Source organism: Perognathus longimembris, chromosome 5 (genome assembly GCF_023159225.1).
Source record: "Perognathus longimembris pacificus isolate PPM17 chromosome 5, ASM2315922v1, whole genome shotgun sequence".
In the NCBI taxonomy this organism is placed as follows: Eukaryota; Metazoa; Chordata; class Mammalia; order Rodentia; family Heteromyidae; genus Perognathus; species Perognathus longimembris.
Window position 1 is genome coordinate 32,676,496 of NC_063165.1, and position 24,064 is coordinate 32,700,559.

Genomic DNA, 24,064 nt, shown 5'->3' on the forward strand with positions numbered 1-24,064 from the left:
TGTAAACTACATAAGCACTTCTGCCTCATCGTCATTATAAGATACATGAAATATAAACAAAAAAGCAACTTTTGAAAGAGAACTTATAATAAACTCCAAACTCTTAAGATGAGGTATATTTAGTAAGCAATTTCATTTTCCCTATCCTAATATAGACAAGGAATATTTAAATCTTCAAAAACATCCATGGCTGGGTTGGGAAAAGTGGCTCTCACCTGTAATCTCAATTACTTGGGAGGCAGAGATTAGGAGAACTGTGGTTCAAGGCCAGCCAGGAAAAAGTTAGCACAAGCTCACCTCAATAATAAAGCAGGGCATGATGGCATAGGCCTATAGTCTCAGCTATGCGGGAGGTATTTTAAGAGGATCACCCTGTCAGAGCCCAGCCCCAGGCAAAACGTAAGATAGTAGCTGAAAAGTAACTATAGCAAAAGGGGTTAGGGAGGTGGCTTAAATGTTAGAATGCTTGTCTAGCAACTATAAGGCCCACCAAAACAAAACCTACATTGTTATTCCAATGCTTTCAATAAACTTTTCAATAAAAATTTTAATTTTTACCAAATGTAACATTCCACTGGTATTTCTGTCTTATACAAAACCGAGTAAAATGGCACTTATTTTCTTAGTAGTACAAGTTCCTCTCAAATTCACAAAAATATCTTACCACCCATCAGCATTGAAAGTAAGACTTGAAACATTTTAAAAGGTAAATACTGAAAAGCAGCAGCATGAATTAAAATTAGGATAGCCCATCTACAAATAGGATATAACACTATACATACTTCTGAACAGGTCCAGTATGCCTGACTTCTTGCCATTCTTCATCTGGATTGGATGTGATAGAAAGTGAATAGCAACCACTACTCTGCTTCTGCAGGAAGGTGTAAGTGGGCTTGGCTGCATCTGTATTTGCGGGCTGGAAGAAAATAAAAACAAAGTACTCTTTTTAAAATCCATAAACATAAATATGTCAATTTCAAAAAAGACAAAGGTAAAACTAGATTTGTGATTGAAAGAAAGTTATACCAATGAGTAATATTTAATTTTTTTCTATAAAAAAAAACCAAATAAATGCCTGTGATCAAAATCACCACAAGCAATACAATGGTCAACATTCAATTTTGCTTCATTTCTTCAATATAATAGCTGTATAATTACAGAAGAATGTGATAACATCATAGTTTAAAATAACCAAAACAGCTGACCAGTAACAGAAAAAAAAATTCAGGTTAAAAAGTATGGATTGATATTATATCAAAAATTGATATTCTATTATGAAATGGAAAAATTACAAACTCTCATAAGCAATTAACAGTTTTTTTCATTATGCATAAAGTACAATAATGATGAACTCTTATGCTCCCTTAGCAAAAAGACCTATAGTGTGGCTTTCTATAGGTCTTTTGCATAAAAGGTGGTTAGACTACACTAATATACTAGTTTTTGTATATGGACATGTACATGTATACTGAAGCTAACTCTGAAAATACTTCCATTTCTAGAAATATTTACCAATTATATGAGTGGTATGTATATTATAAAACTTCTTTGATGTTTTGTAACTTACTGTTTCATCATCTTAAGACTTAAAAAACTAACATCAGTATAACAGTATTAACTAAGCTACTGACTTTTTCTGTTTTCACTTGTTTTTTCATGGATATTCTTCTGCTTTAGGACCCTTTTGATTCCTCAGCCTTTTCTTGTCCTTCAAGAGCTTGAAACTTTGGAAAAGTATTAGTCAGATAATTTAAAACTGAGTTTGTCTCATTTTTTTCAAGATTACATTGGGGTTATATAATACTGGCAAGAGTGGCACAGAATGATGCATCTATGAGTGCATGCTACAAATGGTGACATTGTATCAATCATGATGTTGACTTTGTTCACTTAAGGTGATGTCTGCCAGGTATCTCCACTACAAAGTTATTGCTTTTATTCATGAATATTTATTTTATTTGTGGATATTTATTAATAAAATAAATAGCATACAGGGCTGGGGATATGGCCTAGTGGCTAGAGTGCTTGCCTTGTATCCATGAGGCCCTTGGTTCGATTCCCCAGCACCACATATACAGAAAATGGCCAGAAGTGGCGCTGTGGCTCAAGTGGCAGAGTGCTAGCCTTGAGCAAGAAGAAGCCAGGGACAGTGCTCAAGCCCTGAGTCCAAGCCCCAGGACTGGCCAAAAAATAAAAATAAAAAATAAATAAATAGCATACAAATAATAGTGAATATTAATAATAAATATCAATACTCATAAATAAAAGACTATAGATATCTACTTCTTAAATGTTCACCTGTTAATTTTCATACCCACCAATGGACCTTGCCTAAAACAATTATAATTCTTCAGTAGTTATGTTTAGAAGTTATGTTTTCCTTATTGGTTTTGTGTTTACTAACTGAATTCTTTTAAAGAAAGGATTGTCCCTACTACCCATTTATTTATTCACTCATTAACTCTGTTATCTGTTGTTATCAGTATGTATTTTTATTGTCCTCTGGTTAGCATTTCATGCTACTATAGATTTTGTGAATCAAACTTTCCAGCTTTGGCTTTGAGAATTCTTTGAGATTAGTTCTGTGTTATTTTGATAAAACTTAACATCTTGGGGCTGGGAATATGGCTTAGTGTGCTTGCCTAGCATTCATGAAGCCCTTGGTTCAATTCCTCAGGATCACATAAACAGAAAAGGCAGAAAGTGGCACTGTGGCTCAAATGGTAGAGTGCTAGCCTTGAGCAAAAGAAGCTCAGGGGAAGCACCCAGGCCCTGAGTTCAAGCCCCAGGACTGGCAAAATAAATAAATAAATAAATAAATAAATAAATAAATAAATAAATAAATAAATAAATAAATAAATAAATAAATAAATAAATAAATAAATAAATAAATAAATAAATAAATAAATAGGTAATGCTTTGGGGTTGGGAATATAGCCTATTTGGTAGAGCGCTCATGTAGTATGTATGAGGTCCTAGGTTAGATTCCTCAGTACCACATAAGCAAAGAAAAAAATAAAAGAAATCAAACTTTTAAAAATGTTAAAAATTAGTTTAAAAAGTATTTTACGTGGGGTACCAGTGGCTCACACCTGTAATCCTAACTACTCAAGAGGCTGAGATCTGACAATCGCAATTGCAGTTTGAAACCAGCCCAGCAGGAAAGTCCATGACACTCTTATCTCTAAAAAACTACTCTGAAAAAGCTGGAAGTACCATGGTGGCTCAAGTGGTAGAGTGGTAGTCTCGAGGAAAAGAATCTCAGGGATAACATCCAGGCCCAGAGTTCAAGCACCAGGACTGACAGAAGAAAAAAAACCAGGGGGCTGGGAATGTGGCCTAGTGGCCTAGGTAGAGTGCTTGCCTAGCATGCATGAAGCCCTGGGTTCAATTCCTCTCAGTATCACATAAACAGAAGAAGCCAGAAATGGCACTGTGGCTCAAGTGGTAGAGTGCTAGCTTTGAGCACAAAGAGGCTCAGGGATAGCACCTAGGCCCTGAGTTCAAGTCCCAGGACTGGCAAAAGAAAGAAAAACATAACACTTTGAAATTAGCCTAATATCAGTGAAAGAATTTTTACCTCTCTACTTCCTGCCAATCAAGATTAATCATATGCTAACCTGAAATAATGGTATCATCTTCATTTCCTCAGCAGCTGCAGCAGTGGATAAACAAGCTGAAGCAAGGTAATAATGAATAAAGGAACTCTCTTTTGAAGACAGGTTCTGAAACAAAGGAAATGCCTGCACCCAAGACAATGGATAAGAAAGCTCTAATTCTCCGTTGGTTGTACTTATTTCCTTCATAATATCTTTCAATTTCAACTCTTCTCTTTGTGAAATGGGATTGTTTAGCTCAAGGAAAATGAATTCACTGGATTTTGCTATGAAAGAAATAAAAACAATTTTTATCACTAGTATTATTTTTCAAAGGGATTATAATTAACATAATGTAATAGTAAGAGTAATATAAAACTCAATGAAGCATTCTGTATGTTAAGTGATAACTCAGGCAAATTAAAACTTCAAAATAGGTAACAATAATCTAGAACCAAAACTAAGTTAGACTCCTGTTCTCATTAACTACAATGGAAATTCTGCAATTATACTGACTACTGAATTCCCATTCCTAGTAGTGCTAATAAACATTATTGATGAATGAATGATAGTTAAGCAATTACTTCCCTCTAGCCTCCTGCACAGATTCATCCATCATCAAAGCAAGATATTTTAATTAAACTCCTTCATTTTCTCATAACAACAGCCTCAAAAGACACAGTCTTATCTTGAGCTTATTACAAATTTCTTCATTTTACCCACAACTTCTTGCTACTTAATCATTAATTTTTCTTACTAGAAGTAATTAAGACAGGAAAATGAATAAATATGAAAGTATAATTTAGCTTACTATTTAAATCTATAATGTGCAAGAAAGCAGGGGGAAGAAGGTAAAGAAATCAAAAGATAAGAACAAATCTTACTAATTTAACTTAATTCTAAACCAATTCCATTTTCTACTTCATGAGGAGTTGAAGACTAAACGAATTTTGGGAATAACTCAGGATGCCTACGTACATCAATTTATTAATGTATTCAGACTTACAGAGAAGGAGGCTGAAATTTATTTTCCAAAAACTAAGAAAATGTTGAAGATAAATGCCATTTATTTAACTTTGTCACTAACTCTAACAATCTATTAGAAATAATGCCAAAAAAAATTTTCATGAGAAGGGTAAATAAATGACTAAAACATAGTGCTTTTTTCATTTCAAAAGATAGTTTTTTGTTTTCAAGGTAAACAATTTTTAACGTTTTTCTTATTTATACTATTTCTTTCATTTTATATGAAAACTTCACTGACCTAAATAAAATTACCAGGAGAAATCATGTCAGTAAATAAAATATGGGATAAAATAATTTTTATTCAATAAAATTAACTTTAATTTAATAATTTTATCTTTAGAACTTATAACTTACTTTTTAAAACTTATAAGAATTCTAAAGTCATCCTAATATTTATAAGTTATTTTATACTCACGTTGCTGGCTTAATAGAGAGTTCTCTAACTGGGTCTGAATTTCTTGAAGATAACTTGAAGAAACCCAGAGGAAAAGAATAGCATGACTCCTTTTACTGTAATCTTCATCCTTACTTTTCCACAACCCAAATCTCTTCAAGTGTGTGGTGTCAACTACCAATAAAACCTCATTCAGGGACACTGAAACAAATAAAGGTATAATTTAAAAGTTCATCTATTTAGGAAGATACCATATATGTACATATGACAGTTCATAGTATATTTTTGTAAAAGATAAATATATGAAGCTTTATATGTTTCTAGTACCCTTCATTAAACTTAGCTGAAATATCCCAAGCAATATTGCCAAAATAAAAATACATTACAAATTAGGAAGTATTCAAGAATTATTAAATGATAGTAAAATACAGCCATTTCATTTCTCACATTGTATGATTTCAGATAGATCTAGAAAAATGAATTTTAGGCTAAATTTATACAGCATTAATGCTTTCTATAGGGTCTAGGGGAATAGTTCAACTAGTAGAGCATCTGCATAGTAAGCACAAGGACCTGAGTGCAAATCCTAGTCCACAAAAGATACATATATATGAAAGAGAACTTTTATGCACTCATACTTCTCACTAAGAATTATATCATTAGATGGGGCTGGGAATATGGCCTAGTGGTAAAAGTGCTTGCCTCGTATACGTGAAGCCCTGGGTTCGATTCCTCAGCACTACATATATAGAAAAAGCCACAAGTGGCACTGTGGCTCAAGTGGTAGAGTGCTAGCCTTGAGCAAAAAGAAGCCATGACTACTGTGTGTAGGCCCTGAGTACAAGCCCTAGGACTGGCAAAAAACAAAACAAAAGAATTATATCATTAGCAAAAAGGAGGAAAAATATCACTATTGAAACTCATAACTTTAACTTGTTTTACATTTTTATCTTTCCTATCTTGGTCAATATTTGATTTACTGACTTAGCAATGCTGGGGATCAAACCCAGAGTCTATACATGCTCACAACCAATCCAACATTGACAAACATCCTCAACCCTCAACAGTATTTTAATTAAGAGTCCAAATGCTATCTTAGAATAATTTATGACTATATTTCTCCTCTAAAAATATATTTATTTCCCTATGTAGACAAACGTCTATCAAGAGTCTCATGAATACTAAGAGAATTTGAATGTTCTAAATAATCACACTAAATTATGTTTTTTATTCCTTCCTGGCCTAAAGAAATTTCTTAGGAATTTTTTTAAATTCAAATATCCATATAAAACTGATTTAAAGAAGACCTGAAGATCAGGTGTTGGTGGCTCACACCTGTTATCCTAGTTACTGAGGAAGATAAATACAGATAATTGCAGTTAGAAGGTAGAAAAGTCTGCAAGATTCCATCTCTGAAAGCCCAGGGGGGAAAAAAGAGGCCAGCAAAAAAGCTGGAAATATGGCTAAGCGGTAGATGACCGGCCAAGTACAAGGTCCTCAATTCAAACCCTGGTACTGACCAAAAAAAAAAGATAATAATCACCCCTCTCCCCCAAAAAGCTGAAGAAGTGATTGAGCAGGACAGTGTCCACTGAGCAATCATAAGACCCTGAATACTAAAAGCAAAACAAAACAAAGAACAACAGTAAATCCTAAAAGTAAATCCTTAAGAAAGCAAACAATTCAACCAGGAAAGCAACCATCAGTTAAGTATAACCAAGTTGAGAGCTCATCTGAAATAGCACTCTCAATTAGTACTCCTCCATGCTTTAACTACTGGCACCTTGCTACTCTAAAGTGTAGCCCTCAGCCCGCAACACTGTTATTACTTTGAAGTTTTTAAGAAATTCAGAGCATCAAGCCCTTCATAGACCCCCAGTTTAACAGATCTTTGTCATGTGGCTAATTGTGAATGTTAAAATTTGAGAATGATTTTATAGTCAGTATTAAGATGCTTGATTAAACAGTTATCTTTATATTCCAAGTCCATTATTTAATTCTTCACACTGTAACTTCTCCATTCTAAAAACTGACAGTATAACTGATAACAATGACAAACAGATTAAAAGAAAACAGTGTGAAAACACTCAAAAAAAAAAAAACCCAGAACCTGCGCATCATGTCTTCCTTATGCAGCTCACAACTCAATATCCACTTTCATCCTTCTTGCTTAGTAACAGATCCCTAATTTTACTTAAGGGAACAAGATATCTAGTTTTTTAAAAAATCTATTTCCTAGCTTTCTTTGCAAAGAAATGTGTGTCCACTCAGTTGAGTTCGCTAATAAAATGTAAATAGAAGGGATCAGGTGTCTCAGAGCATCCAAGAATGTCCTTTGAAAGAATAAGAGATAGATAGCACTCTCTTTTCTCCTTTCTCCAGCCTTCTACTTGGAGGAACACTAACATGATGATGGAGTATGAATAGCCTTACTTGCCACAGACAGGCTTGAGAATCAAAGTCATGTGCCAAGAATAACAAAATATTAAAAGAATCTGGAAGCTGGGAGCTAGTGGCTCACAGCTATAATCCTAGCTAGTCAGGAGGATGAGATCTGAAGATTGAGGTTTAAAACCAACTCGGGCACGGAAGTCCATGAGACTCTTATCTCCAATTAACCACCAGAAAACTGGAAGTGGTGCTGTGGCTCCAAGTGGTAATGCACTAGCCCTGAGCAAAAAAGTTTATGGGCAGCAGCCATGTACTGAGTTTAAACTCTACAACCAGCAACAACAAAAAGAATCTGAACCTCCACTAACCAAGGAAACACAGTACTAGTTCAGGCTACCTCTGGATTTCTTCTATATAAAGGAAAAATATTTCTTGAGCAATTGTTACAAACAATCCAACCTAATTAAAAGTAAATATAAATATAGATAAGTAAATTACTTGCTCCAGCTGCACGGAAAAAGAATTTATACCCATTGGTTCCCATCCACAAATAACTTTTGTGTGTGTATATATGAGTCTTGGGACTTAAATCAGGGCTTGAGAACTGTTCCTAAGCTTCTATGCTCACAGCTAATGCTCTACCACTTAGCCACAGCTCTATGTCCAGCTTTTACTTGTTACTTGGCGATAACAGTTTCATAGACTTCTTTGATTGGGCTGAGATCTGAGGATCTCAGCCACATGAGCAGCTAGAATTATAAGCATGAGCCACTGGAGCCTGCCCATAAATATCTTTTAAATGTCTTATTTGTACTTTGTCTTTTTATGCCTTGTTTTAAAAAGGTTTCTCATATGAATAAACCGTATAGACAATATTTGAGGAAGAAAACTAGTATTTTCTTCTCTGATTAAGAGCCCAAAGCTATACCCGTATGAACACATAGGTGATGCTAAGTGAAATGAACTGCATGTTATGGAAACAAGCAGTATATCATTGTTGTAATTATTTTCAACATACCATGTGAAACAGTACCCTTTTTTTCCCTCTCATATTCCCTTCCCGTGGTTTTACCCCTGCTATCATGTGTATATCCATGTATTAGAACTAGGGAAGGGAAACGGAATACCAAAACTGAGAGACAAAGGAAAAAAATGCCAAACCATTCCAAAAGCAAAACTTACAAAACCATGTGGTATAAAAAACTGTACAACTCATGGCGGGGAGAGAGGAAGGGGGAAGGGAGAAGCAGGGGGGGAATGAGGGAGGAGGTAACAAGTTGAATAAGAAATATACTCACTGCCTTACATGTGAAACTATAACCCCCTTGTACTTTGACAATGAAGAGAAAAAAAGAAATATTGTCTTATTACCATTTTTTAAAAATGTATTTACACTTTGTAATTAAAACAGTCTTCTAAAAACCATATTGGATAGAAAAATATAAGAAAACTATTTAAGGCAGAATACAAATATTCACTATAAAGACCTAAAATATCACTTTTTATATCTGTATAAGAACTTGAAATGAGGGCTGGGGATGTGGCCTAGTGGCAAGAGAGCTTGCCTCGTATACATGAAGCCCTGGGTTCAATTCCCCAGCACCACATATATAGAAAATGGCCAGAAGTGGCGCTGTGGCCCAAGTAGCACAAAAAAAAAGAACTTGAAATGAGGGCTGGGGATATGGCCTAGTGGCAAGAGTGCTTGCCTCATATACATGAGGCCCTGGGTTCAATTCCCCAGCACCACATATACAAAAAATGGCCAAAAGGGACGCTGTGGCTCAAGTGGCAGAGTGTTAGCCTTGAGCAAAAAGAAGCCAGGGACAGTGCTCAGGCCCTGAGCCCAGGTCCCAGGACAGGCCAAAAAAAAAAAAAAAAGAACTTGAAATCAAGCTGTATTACCCAGGTTTTTTAACTATAAGATTATCATCACTATGTTTTCCAAAATTATTTTCTTGAAGTAACATATTTCTGTTTTATCTAAAAAGCTTATATATTATTTCTTAATAATTCATTATCATTTTGTACTAAGAGCTTCAATATATAATCTTATATACATATTATATATATATATATATATATAATTTTTTTTGGGGGGGGTCCAGTCCTGGGGCTTGGATTCAGGGCCTGAGCACTGTTCCCTGGCTTCTTTTTACTCAAGGCTAGCACTCTGTCACTTCAGCCACAGCGCCACTTCTGGCCGTTTTCTGTATATGTGGTGCTGGGGAATTGAACCCAGGGCTTCAGGTATACGAGGCAAGCACTCTTGCCACTAGGCTATATCACCAGCCCATATATTCTTTTTTTTTTGGCCAGTCCTGGGCCTTGGACTCAGGGCCTGAGCACTGTCCCTGGCTTCTTCCCACTCAAGGCTAGCACTCTGCCACTTGAGCCACAGCGCCGCTTCTGGCCGTTTTTCTGTATATGTGGTGCTGGGGAATCAAACCTAGGGCCTCGTGTATCCGAGGCAGGCACTCTTGCCACTAGGCTATATCCCCAGCCTCAAGCCCATATATTCTTGATGGTTATGTGACAATCTAATTACTAGACTACCATCAGAGTTTTTTATTCTGAGCATGGGGTATCTTGGAGAATCTAATTAAAAGTTACTTTGATCACATCTTCAACTTAAACTAGAAGCTTAATTTTCATATCTAAAGTGCTATTTGTGTGTATATTTTAATCCTTCATTCTTTTTATAATCTGTTTCTAAGAGTTTATTCTGTAAGATTTTATTTTTGCCACTTTTTATTTGGAAAGGTTTAAGTTGGAGAGAGAATGAAAAAATTATCTGAGTCTCTTTAAGCTGAAGATACATTGTCCAGTTCACTTTATCCAGATAAGAAATGATATAAAATTATACTACAAAGCCATCATAACAAAAATAGCAAGGTATAGCATGCAAAACCAGATAGAAAATCTAGAAATAAGGCCAAAAAAGTATGTGAAAGAAAAGAGCTTTCTCAACAAATGACGCTAGAACTTGGACAGCCACATGTTTAAGACTAGGACTACATTCCTATCTCTCATCCTGTGCCAAAATTAATTCAATGTGGATCAAAACCTTAATCTAAGCCATGAAATCCTGCCTTTTAAAAAATTCTATGTTATTGTCAAGGTGATGTACAGAGGGGTTACAGTTACATAAGACAATGAGTACATTTCTTTTTGGAAAGTGTTACCCCCTCCCTCATTTTCTCCGGATTTCCCTTCCCACTGACTCCCCCCATAAAGTTCATTTCCAACAGAGTGTCTAGTGAGTATTGCTGTTGCATTGGTTCACCCTTTGTCCCACTGTTTCTGTGGTTCCCCCTCCCTTTCAGATAAGCATATACAAGACAAAGAGTAACAAAATCAGAAACAATGACCATGGGAAATACACCAGAGGGGAAAAAAGGGAAAGACAAAAGAAATAACTGCAAACAATACACTAAAACAAAAAAGAAAAGCAAAACCCTCTTGTTTCCATATCAGGGGGATCATTTCTATTAGCATCATTTTATATAGACCTGAAATCTTGTAAGTATTAAAAATATACCAAAAACATGTCAAAGTATAGGCACATTGAGAACTTTATGAATAGAACTCCAATCAAGGATTAAAAACAATTCACAAATGGGATTCAACTAAAAGTCTTCTGCATAAAAAAGAAAACAATTTTCTAAGTAAAGAGACAGTCTACAATGTGTATGTATAGTTTCTACTATTGATGATGTTTGTGTATCACCTTCTTGTGATTGTATCTACACTATCTCTGTAATCTTATCTGAGTGTATGGGAAACAGTGTGTACTGGTATTTGAATTAGGAAATTCAAAGGGAATACCAAAATTGAGAGACAAAGGGTAAAATAAGAGAAACAACAACAAAAGCAATACTTGAAAAACTCTTTGGTGTAAGTGAACTGAACACCCCAGGGGGGGAAAGGGGGAGGGGGAAGGGGGTATGAGGGACAAGGTAACAAACAGTACAAGAAATGTATCCAATGCCTAACGTATGAAACTGTAACCTCTCTGTACATCAGTTTGACAATAAAAACTTTTAAAAAAAAAAAGAGACAGTCTACAGAATGGAAGAAAATCTTCACAAAAGCTAGTCATTTGACAAGCAATTAATATCCAGAACATATAAAAAGCTCAAACTACTAAACACCAAAAAAAAAAAAAAATCCAATCAATGAATGGGTAAATTAACAGCTTTCAAAAGAAAACATATAAATGAACAATAAACATGTGAAGAAGTGTTCAATATGTTTAGTCATAAAGGAAATGAAAATCTAAACAACATTGATATATACTAATTACCCTAGGTCAGAATAGTCTTCATCAAGAAAACAAGGAAAAAAGAGCTGTGGCTCAATGTGATGGAGCACAAGCGTTGAATAAAAAAGGTCAGGGATAGCACCAGGCCCCAAGTTCAAGCCTCACAACTGACAAAAAGAAAAAGAAAAGGACAAGTGCTGAATAGGATACAGATGAGGATACAGAGAGGGAAGGAGCCCTCACATCCTGATGATGAGAATGTGGAGATTTCTCAAAAAATAAAAACAAAACTATTACTATGATATGATCCTACTCTACCACTTTGGGCCAAACACTTAAAGATAAATAAAAGATACCTGGTGTTTATTACAGCATTATTCACAAGTTATATACCAAGTTATGGTATTATCCTACATGCCCATCAAACAATGAATGGATAAAGAAAATGTGTTATACAAACACAATGAAGTATTATTTGAACATAAAATACACTTATGTCAATTGTAGGAAAGTATAAACAGAACTAGAGATCATCTTGTTAATCAAAATAAGCCAGTCTCAGAAATATAAATATCATGTGGTCTTTCCTATATGGAATCTATGCCTAAAAATAAGGATATGAGATTAAAGTGGAGAGAAAAATAGAAAGTAATAGAGAGGATTATTCTAAGCAAAACATAATATACACAACATCTGAGCTGCCATAACGAAACCTCTGTCTGATTAACACACACTAAAAAAAAAAAAAAAAATAGTATAGTAAAACATTTTCCACTGAGGGGAGATAAGAATCAAGAAAAGGGAAAAAGGTACTGATGACTGTGAATGAGGATGAATATGGTCCACATGGTATTTCTATGTATGAAAATAGAAACAATGAAACCTGCAGAAATTGTCTTAAGAAAAGGAAGAAGTATGGGAGGGAGTGAGGGAAGATGACTTGATTGGGATAAATTGTTTGTATGTGTAAAATATGTAGAAATGACATTTTGTAAGACTAATATATGCTAACTTTGAAAAAAAAAGGAAAAAGTAAAATAAATGGGGTCTATTTGAGATAGGGAACTAGCAGAAGGTATTAGAAGGAGAAGAGAATATGGTCAAAGTATATTGTATGTACATATAAGAAGTCAAACTAAACCCATTTTTAAGTTTACAAGAAAGGTTAAAATGTAGAGTTTGGAAGACAAGGGTTAAGAAGAAGAATAGAAGCCAGGTGCAAGTAGTCACAACTGTAATCCTAACTCCTCAGGAGGCTAAGAGCTGAGTACTAACTCTGAGGCTCATAATCCAACCCAACCCAGGCAGGAAAGTCTATGAGACTCTTATCTCCATTTAACTATGCAAAACATAAATTTTTTTAAAAAGCTAGAAGTGGAGCTGGGCTCAAGGATAGAGTGTTACCCTTGGGCAAAAAGGCTGAGTGACAGTACTAAAGCCCTGAGTTCAAGTGCCTGGATTAGTATGTGCCCATGCATGTGCGCGCATGCGCGCACACACATATATACACACACACACACACACACACACACACACACACACACACACACACGAGGAATATAAGGGAGGTATATAATCAAAGTCATTTTACACAGGTATAGAGATATCACAATGAAATTCCTCATTATGTATAATTAATATATGCTAATAATTTTTTAGAAACCATTGTATAAAAAAATGTTTAAGCTGCCATGCATAAACAAATTATGTTTCTGTACTTATTTCCTGATGGTTCCTATTTAAATCCTACATATATATACCAATTTATTTTTGCTGTCAAACTTGATTTTCTGAAAATCATAAAGCATCCCCATGAGTAGTTTAGTGTTATTTTATAGCCATTATTTTATTTAAAGCCATTAAAATAATAATATATTCAGCATTATAAAACATTTAAATGTATTTTGGAAGTGCTAACAATGTTAAGATGAGACACATTATTAAACTGCCTTTGTTTACTTATATTCTATACCAAAATTATACAAATTGTTAGAAAAGGACTTCAAAATTTTTTCTAACCATTATTCCATAGTCAAAATTGCTGTGAGGAGGAAAGGTGATAAGAGCATGAAATCTTACCTTGAAATGGGATTTTAACATACTTTGTTGTGAACTAAAAAATAAAAAACAAAAAGTTACTACTCAAAATGTGTTACTGTTCAAACAAATCTATTTTTCTCCTATCTCAAGTACACATTCAATGTCTACACCTCATGTTCAAGTCCTTCTTTTGATAAATAAAGGAAATATTTCATTACAAAGACTTGGTTTTAGGGCTGTTTAAGAACCCAGTATGCTTTAATTCTCAATATGCTCATTTGTAAAATTCAGTGGAATTTTTCTTAATTTTCAAAAATGTATTCTCATAATTTAAGGAAAAAAATAAGAAACTCCAGAAAAAATTGTTAAGAAACCACACTGGTTAGCTGATTCAAAAGCCAATGATCATTCTCTTGCAAATGAACTTACACCCAAACTCAAAAGATACACGGAACAATCAGCACCAATGTTCTACACTATTTGTAATGGGATATTATAACTGTCAAAAGACAACTTTTATTAAATTTGTGTTGATACTATAAACAGTTTCTATAGAAAAACTTCCAACCACGAGATTGCCTTGGCTAAATGAACACAAAACTAACAAGTCAGTTAATCCTGTATAATAATTTTAATACTAAAAAGTCTAATAAACCCAACTTCAAAACAGTGATTCATCAAACAGTGCATTCATCAAAATGATAACATAAATTTAGTCCCCCAGCCAGAACATCTTGGCTAACTAAAGATGGGCACCAACAGCTTTTTTCCATAGCATTCATCTTTCTTTATTCCATGTTACACTTACCTTCTGAAAAAGTTCTTTCTCTTTCTGTTCATTCTATCCTAAGAAATTTTTTCTCTGTAATAATAAATTCTCAGGGGTAAATCTTACACATAGCATCTAAAACAATCTTGTGTTTCGAAGTTTATTTATTCTTGTCTAAAATTAATATTCTGATCAATACATTTACGGAATTGTTGAACCTACTGTCTGTGAGCACAAGACAAAATTTAAAAGGTCTTTGTGTACCCAACCTCTCCCTGTAGTTTTCCAAGTTTCATAGGATACACACTGAATATTGTCACGTTTATGTAATAGCTATATAAAATTTGTAATTTTATATAATTTCTAGTACGTACATTTATTTTCATTTCCAAACTCTTTGTGACATGCTTTACTGGGTATTTAATATCCCAAAATGTATCTTAGTAAATGTAGGTAACTAGTTCTAGGATATAACTATAGGGATGTTTGTTTTCCAGAGTTGATGCAGCTACAAAATTATGAAGGAGAAATATGGCATCTTTCTGTGTCTAGTGTCTCTCTCCTTTTTTTTTTTTTTTTTTCAGGCCAATCCTGGGGCTTGGGATTCAGGGCCAGAGCACTGTCCTCGATTCTTTCTGCTCAAGGCTAGCCACAGCACCACTCCTGCTTTTCTGTTTATGTGCTGAGAAATCGAACCCAGGGCTTCATTCACTCTATGCAAGCACTCTACCACTAAGCCACATTCCCAGATCCTCTAGTGTCTCTTACTCTCTCCTCTTCCTCAGACCACCAAATAATCTTATTTGATCTCGTCTACTTGACAAAGGCCTGATATTTATGTATATCTTTGAATGACAACGGTGAGAGTACATTATATCTCTCTCTGGATTAAAGCTATTCCCAGAAAGAAAGAAAACAAAAATTTGTTAAGAGAGTGAAAAAAATAGGCATAGTGGCCTATGACTGTAATCCCAAAAGAGGAAACTGAAGCACAAAGATTCTGAGTTAGATGCCACACAGTATAGGGAGAAGTTAACTTGTCTGGGAAGGAGGGATCAGGGGTGGTTTCTTAGAAGAGATACTATTCCAGACAAACCTTAAAAGATGAGTATTGTAATAGCTGGATGTACAAGAAAATAAAATGTTAAAATCCAACTGAAACACATATACAGTTCTTGAGAAGGAATACTTTTTAAAAAGTAGGAAACCAGATTAGAATCCATTCCTGGATACACTCCAAGAAAAAGTTTATGAACTTTGAAAAAGTCTGTTTATAACCATTTAAATTAGCAAAATGAGACTTGTTATGTGTGTTCCAAATTATGCCTTGAGGAACAACTACTGCTTTGTTTATTTGTTTTGTTTTTGTTGTCAGTCCTAGGGACTGAGCACTGTCCTGGCTTCTTTTTGCTCAAGGAGAGCACTCTACCACTTGAGCCATAGTGCCACATCTGGCTTTCATCTATGTATGTGGTGCTAAGGAATCGAACCCAGGGCTTCATGTATACAAGGCGAGCACTCTACCACTAGGCCATATTCCTAGCCCAGGAACAACTACTGCTAAATAACTTTTAGAACCCAAGGGATAGTAACAATGCATGTGACTGTTTTTTCATACCTGATACTAAATATCATGAAAGAATATATAGCCTTCAGCCTCCCTTGCTTTTGATTTAAAAAAATCACTCATTTTAAAGATCAGAGTTTGAACAATAAATACCATTACTGGTCTCCTACTGGCCTACCTGTCGATGACACCGCTGACTTACGGCATCAAACTGGTTAAAACTGTTGCCTTTCACAATCATCTCCCCCTACAAAATGCCTTTTGTATATTAATGATTAACTCCATGGTTAGCTACACCTTAGAAAAGGAACTAAAAAGTCAAAGTCTTACTATACATTATCTTTTTTTCTCGAAAAGAGATTAACATCGAAGTGTGAGCCAAGGTTTTGCTAATCTTGTTCTTTAATTAAATGTGAAGTGTTTGATTTGAAGGGAAATAATTGTCTAGAAAAATTATAGGATCTGTTAAGAAATAAAAGACCAATGTTATCACAAGAATATTTTGATAGAAAAGAAAACTAGGTTCCCATAATGAAGATGAAGACTATATTCTGTATGTAGTTTTCTTGCCATTGCACCTCTGTTTTCTCATTTCCTCCCAGAAAGCCATTTGTGCTTATAAATTCTTTGTTAATCTTTTTTTGGTTTACTGACTTTCCAAATAAATCTTTCTCCTTTCCCCTAAAAATTTCCATCAAGTCTGGCTTTTTCAAGTGATGAGTAAAGGAACTTGTTTGGGTAAGACAAATCAGAAAAAGAATTTTAGTAGGAGAGAATTAAAGACACATTCCAAAGTATTAAAGATACATTTCCCACATTCAAAGTATCCCATAAAACATTAATCTCAAGTCTATTTTCATTTACACACACACACACACACACACACACACACACACACACTCTGAAATGTCCAATACCCAAAAATGAATGGGAAATAAAACATAACTTACTGTAATACAACCTTTAGAAGTTCCTTTTATTTTACCAATATATACAGAAGTAAATATAAAATCAAGGTGTAGATCCATTTTGTTATTAGGTATAGTACAGGAACTTTCTTCCGTAATAGAATTATATGAGCAGAATTCAGAGGATACCTAAAAAAGAATAAATAATAAAAATACAGAGCCAAAGATATAATAGAAAACCTAAAAATTATTTTAATGTCAAAATTCCTCCTTAAATTACCATTAATAAATTTGTGGAGAACTTTTCAGTTTTTAATGCATACTAAAAATAGTTATCTAGGTTTTTTTCTGGAAAGGAAAAAAATTATCTACCTTGAAAAAATTAAATAGTCAAACAGAAAATTAATTCTACAAGCCTAAATTCTGGAAATATATCCTCTGCATCATCAATGTCATGGAATCAATGTCATCAAGTAGAAACTTGATGTCCCTTAGTTGGTGGTCTTGTGTGTGTGTGTGTGTGTGTGTGTGTGTGTGTGTGTGTGTGTGTGCTGTCTTCATGACCAGGCTAGATTTGAACTGAAATTATTAGACCTCAGCCCCCAGAGTAGCTAGGATTATAAGGCTAAGCCCCTAGCACCTGGACAATTTATATTGCACTTTTAATGAGAAATTAAAGGATGTGAGAGCTAAAAGAACTGTTTATTCCAATCTATGTGCTTTATTACACACAGCGTGTTCAAAGATAGTCAGCAAGCTCATAGTTAGCTAAAAGTTTAGTCATACCACTAAAATATCTATATAACTCTGTTTTTAAATAAGATTCAACCAGACAGTATCAAGAGCTTTGTCCCTGGGGGCTGGGAATATGGCCTAGTGGCAAGAGTGCTTGCCTCCTACACATAAAGCTCTCGGTTCAATTCCCCAGCACCACATACATGGAAAACGGCCAGAAGGGGCACTGTGGCTCAGGTGGCAGAGTGCTAGCCTTGAGCGGGAAGAAGCCAGGAAGGGTGCTCAGGCCCTGAGTCCAAGGCCCAGGACTGGCCAAAAAAAAAAAAAAAGAGCTTTGTCCCACCAGTTCATCTGATTTTACATGATTTTGACATGAACTTTTCAATTCCACACTTACTTAACATCTATAACTTACACATCATAAAAGATCTAACAAATTACACGAACGCAATTATTATCTGTGTATTCAAATCCCCTTCTAACATAGGTGATTGTCATCTAAAACAAATATTCATTATTAACCTAATTTATAATGCCGTTCACCTGCTTAACAAAATTTCTTTGTCATTCTAACATACTATCTTTTTATTTTTTGTCTGTGTGGTCACTAGGGCTTGGGGCTGTACCTTAGTGCTTTCACTCAAGGCTGGAATTCCACTACTTGAGGCACAGTTCCACCTCTGGCTTTTTGCTTGTTAAATAGAAATAAAAATTTCTTGAATTTTCCTGCCTGTACTGGCTTCAAAGCTCAATTTTCAGATCTGAACCTCATGAATAGCTAGGATCGCTTATAGACATAAACCATTGTTACCCAGCTAATCTTTTTATACTTTAAGTAAAAAAGAAGAATCAATTCAATATAGAATAAGCTGTAATAAGAGGTACACTCATTAGTCTACAACAACTTATCATCAATCCCAACAATTACAAAAGAAACAGACAGTCTATCTCCCAGCTACAAACTTTTCTTTCCCAGAAAATTGTATTTTGTGGTCTACTTATCAAACATCCTATTTACTAAAGCTCTGAAGATTGGACAAATGGGTCCTAAGGGATTTTTATATGTGATGCTGAGAAGAACAAATAAATGCCATGGGAATAGGGGGAAAATCAATTACAGGTGGCTCTAATCAGATATGTCACTATGATTTAACTGACAAAATCAGAAGTTGATACAAAAATAATTTCTTAATGAACCTTACATTTTGTAAAGACTATCTCCTAAAAATGACCAATACATATCTTTCATAACTTCATTTCAAACTGGAAATATACTCTTCAAGGAGCACAAAGGTGCAAAAGCCTATGTGCTTCTGATCATAGGAAATAATATTCATCGAAATGAACTCCAGGAAATGGAAACAAAAGGATTTTTCTTTGTTGTTTTTGTTTTCTTTTCATCTTGACTGTCCATTTATTTGTCCTTAGGGGCGAAGGGGAACAAAGGGTGAACAAATCAAACTGAGACCATGTATAATCTTTTTCTATAATATTCTGCTTGTTAAAACAAATAATAGTCATTAGCCAGTAAGTACAGTCAACTGTTAGAAGAAGGCAGAAATATACTACCTGTGTAGATTCACATGCAACCAGTGGTGGTTCTGATGAACGTGACTCAGAAATACTCTGATTTTCAATAGCAATCTCATGGCTTTGATTAGGTTGCAACTTAAGTTTTCCTGAACTTTTATGTTCAATGGGTCCTTCTTCATCACTGGAAACAACAACTAAAAGCAAAAAAATATATATTTTAAATGTGCCACAATCAGAAAGAGAACTTTCTAAAGTAATATATCTTTAATAATCTCAATAACTTTAATCTTTCAAATTATTCAATTTGCAAATTAGTCTACCATTCACAGTCTGATTTATACTAGCAATATTCATTGTTTCTATATCAGTATTTTATAATTTTTTAAAAATTTACTTTATTTTTATTACAGAGGTGATGTACAGAGGGGTTACATTTACATGGGTCAGGCAATGAGTACATTTTCCTTTGTATAGTATCATCTATTCCCTCATTCTCTCCTATTCCCTCCCTCCCATCTCTGCCCACAGGTTGTATAGTGCACTTTCATCAGTGTACAGCATGCTCCACTGCTGCACGTTTTCACCCTTTTTCTCAAGTTTTCTGTCATCCCCCTGACCATCCCAAAGATGCACATGTGAATATGCTGTATATAAGGTAAGTAAAACAGAATCATCAGAAAAAAAGAATAATAAGTCTTTGGCTTCTCTATCTTAGGAGTCCATTTCAGTATATATTATCTTATATGAATGTGAAGAGACACTTAGGCATCACACCTATTTGATTCTCTCCTAAGGCTATCCTCTTCTGATCTGTGTATGTGAGTATATAGAATCCTATGTAATTTGTCATATCCCAGTAAGTTTTAGATCTACCTTCCTCATATCAGAGAGAACATGCGCCATTTGCCTCTCTGATGTTGGCTAACCTCACTTAACATGATTTGTTCTAGGTCAATCCATTTCCCTGCAAGTGACATTATTTTATTCTTTCTAATGACTGTGTAAAATTCCATTGTACATAGGTACCACATTTTTTTTGGATCCACTCATCTATTGAGCCTCTGGGCTGTTTCCACATGTTGGATATTGTGAATAGTACACATTGACGTGCAGCTGTCCTTATCACATTCTGGTTCATGATGTTCAGTGTCAATGACTACGAGTGGTATGGCTAGGTCATAGGGAAGGTCTATGTCTAGTTTTTTGAGGAACCACAAGATTGCTGTCAGAGTGGTTGTACTAGTTTATATTCCCACCAGCAGTGCAGGACGGTTCCTTTTTCCCCACATCCCTGCCAGCATTTGTTGTTCAAATTCACAATGTTGGCCATTCTAACTGGAATAAGATGGAATCTGAGTTGTTTTGATTTACATTTCCTCTATGGCTAGGGATGATGAGTACTTCTCACGTGTTTCTTTGCCATTCTTACCTCTTCTTCTGAAAAGTCTCTCCCTAGCTCCCTTGCCCATTTAGTGGTTGGTTTATTAAGTTTGAGAGGGGTTAGTTTCAGATATTAGGCCTTTGTCTGATGCATTACTGGAAAAGGTATTTTCCCAACTGGCTGGCTATCTATCTGGTTTAGTAATTATGTCCTTAGCTGTGAAGACATTTTTTATTTTGATGTAGTCCCACTTGTCGAGTCTCTTTCCTATCTGTTGTGCCCCTGGGACTCTATTCAAGAAGTTTCTGCCTATACCTATACATTCTAATGTTTCTCCCACTCTCTCTTCCAGTAGTTTCAGATTTTCGGGCCTGATGTTGAAGTCTTTGATTCACTTTGAATTGATTAGTGCATAATGACAAGCTAGGGCCCATTTTTAGTTTTCTACATATGGCTGCCCAGTTTTCTCAACACCAATTGTTGAAGAGGTTATAGTTTGTCTACTGTATGTCTTTGGCTCCTTTGTCAAATATCAGATAACTATAAATATATGGTTTTATTTCTTGGTCTTCTAATCTGTTCCATTGATCTTCTGGTCTATTTTTGTGCCAATACCAAGCTGGTTTTTTGTTTTTCTGGGGGTTTTTTTTGGTTTTTTTTTTTTTGGCCAGTCCTGGGGCTTGGACTCTGGGCCTGAGCACTGTCCCTGGCTTCTTTTTGCTCAAGGCCAGCACTCTGCCACTTGAGCCACAGCGCCACTTCTGGCCATTTTCTGTATATGTGGTGCTGGGGAATCGAACCCAGGGCCTCATGTATATGAGGCAGGCACTCTTGCCACTAGGCCATATCCCCAGCCCTCAAGCTGGTTTTGTTATTGTGCCTCTGTAGTAGGGTCTGAAGTCTAGCATTGTGATACCACCCACATTGCTTTTTTTTTTTTTTGGCCTAGAATTGCTTTAGCTATTGTAACTCTTTTGTTGTTCTATATGAATTTTGGGTTGCTTTTCCTATCTCAATAAAGAACATCATTGGGATTTTGATGGGGATTGAATTGACTTTTTGGCAATATGGCCATTTTCACAATATTGATTCTACCTATCCATGAACACAGAAGATCTTTCCATTTCCTGGTGTCCTCTTTGATTTCTTTCTAGATTTTTGTAGTTTTCACTACGAAGATCTTTTACATATTTGATTACATTAATTCCTAGGTATTTTTTCAAGGCTATTGAAATGGAGTTGTTTTCATCATTTCCCTTTCTGCTTGTCCATTGTTGTCATACAGAAAAGCTGCTTCATATTGGTACTGCATATCAGGCTTCTGCATACGCAGAAGTTACCTATCTTATCTTCTGAAGGATTTATTTTTTTAATTGCCAGTCCTGGGGCTTGGACTCAGGGCTTGGGCACTGTCCCTGGCTTCTTTTTGCTCAAGGCTAGCACTCTACCTCTTGAGCCACAGTACCACTTCTGGCTTTTTCTGTTTATGTGGTACTGAGGAATTGAACCCAGGACTTGGTGCGTGCTAAGCAAGCACTTTACTGCTAAGCCACATTCCCAGCCCCCTTCTGAAGGATTTTTAAATTTAAAAATAAATAAAGTCCATGGTGACTCAAGCCTATAATCCTAGATAATGGGAAGTAGAGATTGGGGTATCACTGCTTAAGGCCAGGCTATGCAAAAAGAAGTTCACTCTTGAACTCCATCTCAACCAATGGCTAGATGCAATAATGTACCTATTATCCCAGCTATGCGGAGGAAGCACAATGGCTGGTTATAGCACCTGTCATCCCCAGTGACACTAGGAAATACAAATAGAAAGATCACAGCACAAGCCAACTCAGGCAGAAACCATACAGTGAAAATAACCAACACATAAAGGAGCTGAAGGAAGAGCTTAAGTAGTTGAATGCCTTTCTAGTAAGGATGAAGCCCTGAGTTCAATCCCCAGTACCACTAAGGGTAAGGAAATTTAATTTTTAAAAAAAAGGATAAAGCTATAAGTAAACTTGATTATAGTTTGTGTATTATGTGATCCATGTGTTAAAGATTTACTCTTCCAGACTAGGGGTGGCAGAACCTTTGAGAGGTAACATCTAATCTTTAGGTCATTGGGAGATGCCACTGAAGGGGACTTTGGGACCTATGTCTGTTATCCTTTATCTCTCAGGCTAATGTTCCACTCTGCATTTCCTGATATTGCCATCTGGCATACCCACTAATGGCCCAAATTGATGCGTTTATCCCATCTTGGTTTGGAACTCAACAAAACTCTAGTCAAGATAAATAATTCCTTTTTGATAAGTTAATCATCTTAGGGATTTTGTTATGGTAGTAGACAGCTAATATAAAGCCTTAGGGTAATTGAAGGGCATGGCTTTGGTAGAGTACTAGCCCATGAGTGCCACATACTGAATTTGAATCCTGATCCCAGATTGAAAAACAAAATTTTTAAATAAAAAAATTAAATACCTTAGGAACAATATCTACTTTGGACATTGTATTGTGCAATCACACTAAACTACACTCTGAATCCTGTCACAATAGTCTTTTTTAGAAGGGAAAAATGGATAGATAGCTAAAGGGAGCTATGAAAGACTAACCACTATCTTCTCTAAAGAGCATTTGACTTTTTGTACCATATGACTGCATGAACTATTCAAAAATTAACTAAATCAAAATAAATGATACAACTAAATAGCTCTTAAAGACATCTTTATCAACCAAAGGAGAAGAACAATTATCTTTAGAGAACCCATTTTAAACTACTGGACTTTATCACAGTGAACTAGTTTTTTAAAGTTACCATGCTTCCAAGTATTCTACTGTTTACCTAAATTGGTATTACAATATTATGAAGAAAACCTCAGGACATTTTTCCTGCAGTGATGTCATAAAAGCTCAATGACTTGGCAGAATTTGAAGGGAAAAAATGAGTAAAGCACAAAAAAAATGTATCTTCACAAATCTTAACATTACTTACTTGGTTCAGCTGAGATCAAAGATGGGTTCTCTTCCCTGTGTCCACTTAGAAGAAGCTTCTCTACCATATTCAACTCATCCTTGCTCTTCTTAGATGGGGAAGAAATCTCTGCTCTATCAGTGGGAATAGAGCTCCCCAATTTTTTTGTGGCTGAACAAGAAGAGGCACTTGTGGAGGCAGTACTTAAACTCAGTTGCTGAGAACCAAGTGACAATGGTTTAACAGAATCACTTTCTATAGATTCAGATGTAAGTTTTTCAAATAATGTTGTGTCCTGATGATAGTTTTCATTTGGTTGTTCAAACTCAGTGGAGACTGTTTTGACATTTTCTTGTTCCTTCTGAACATAAATAAATATATCAAAAATCATCAATTTTTTTACTGTGGCTTCCTTAAAATATTTCCAAGACTTAAACCCATAAAGAATAATATAAAAGTAAAGACATTATATCATTTCTACAACGATAAGGAGAGAAA

At 35.2% G+C, this 24,064-nt stretch overlaps 1 protein-coding gene across 1 annotated transcript in view; it reads right to left on the reverse strand.

Annotated features, from left to right (window-relative positions):
* Senp7 (SUMO specific peptidase 7) overlaps positions 1–24,064 on the reverse strand; it is a 101,488-nt gene that overhangs the window by 21,691 nt on the left and 55,733 nt on the right. Inside the window, exons 8-14 of the mRNA XM_048346523.1 lie at positions 23,588–23,927; positions 19,260–19,417; positions 16,998–17,144; positions 13,751–13,784; positions 5,038–5,217; positions 3,621–3,883; positions 783–916 (exon numbers count right to left, since the gene is read on the reverse strand). Coding sequence (XP_048202480.1) covers positions 783–916; positions 3,621–3,883; positions 5,038–5,217; positions 13,751–13,784; positions 16,998–17,144; positions 19,260–19,417; positions 23,588–23,927 — 1,256 coding nt within the window. The remainder of the gene's footprint in view (positions 1–782; positions 917–3,620; positions 3,884–5,037; positions 5,218–13,750; positions 13,785–16,997; positions 17,145–19,259; positions 19,418–23,587; positions 23,928–24,064) is intronic.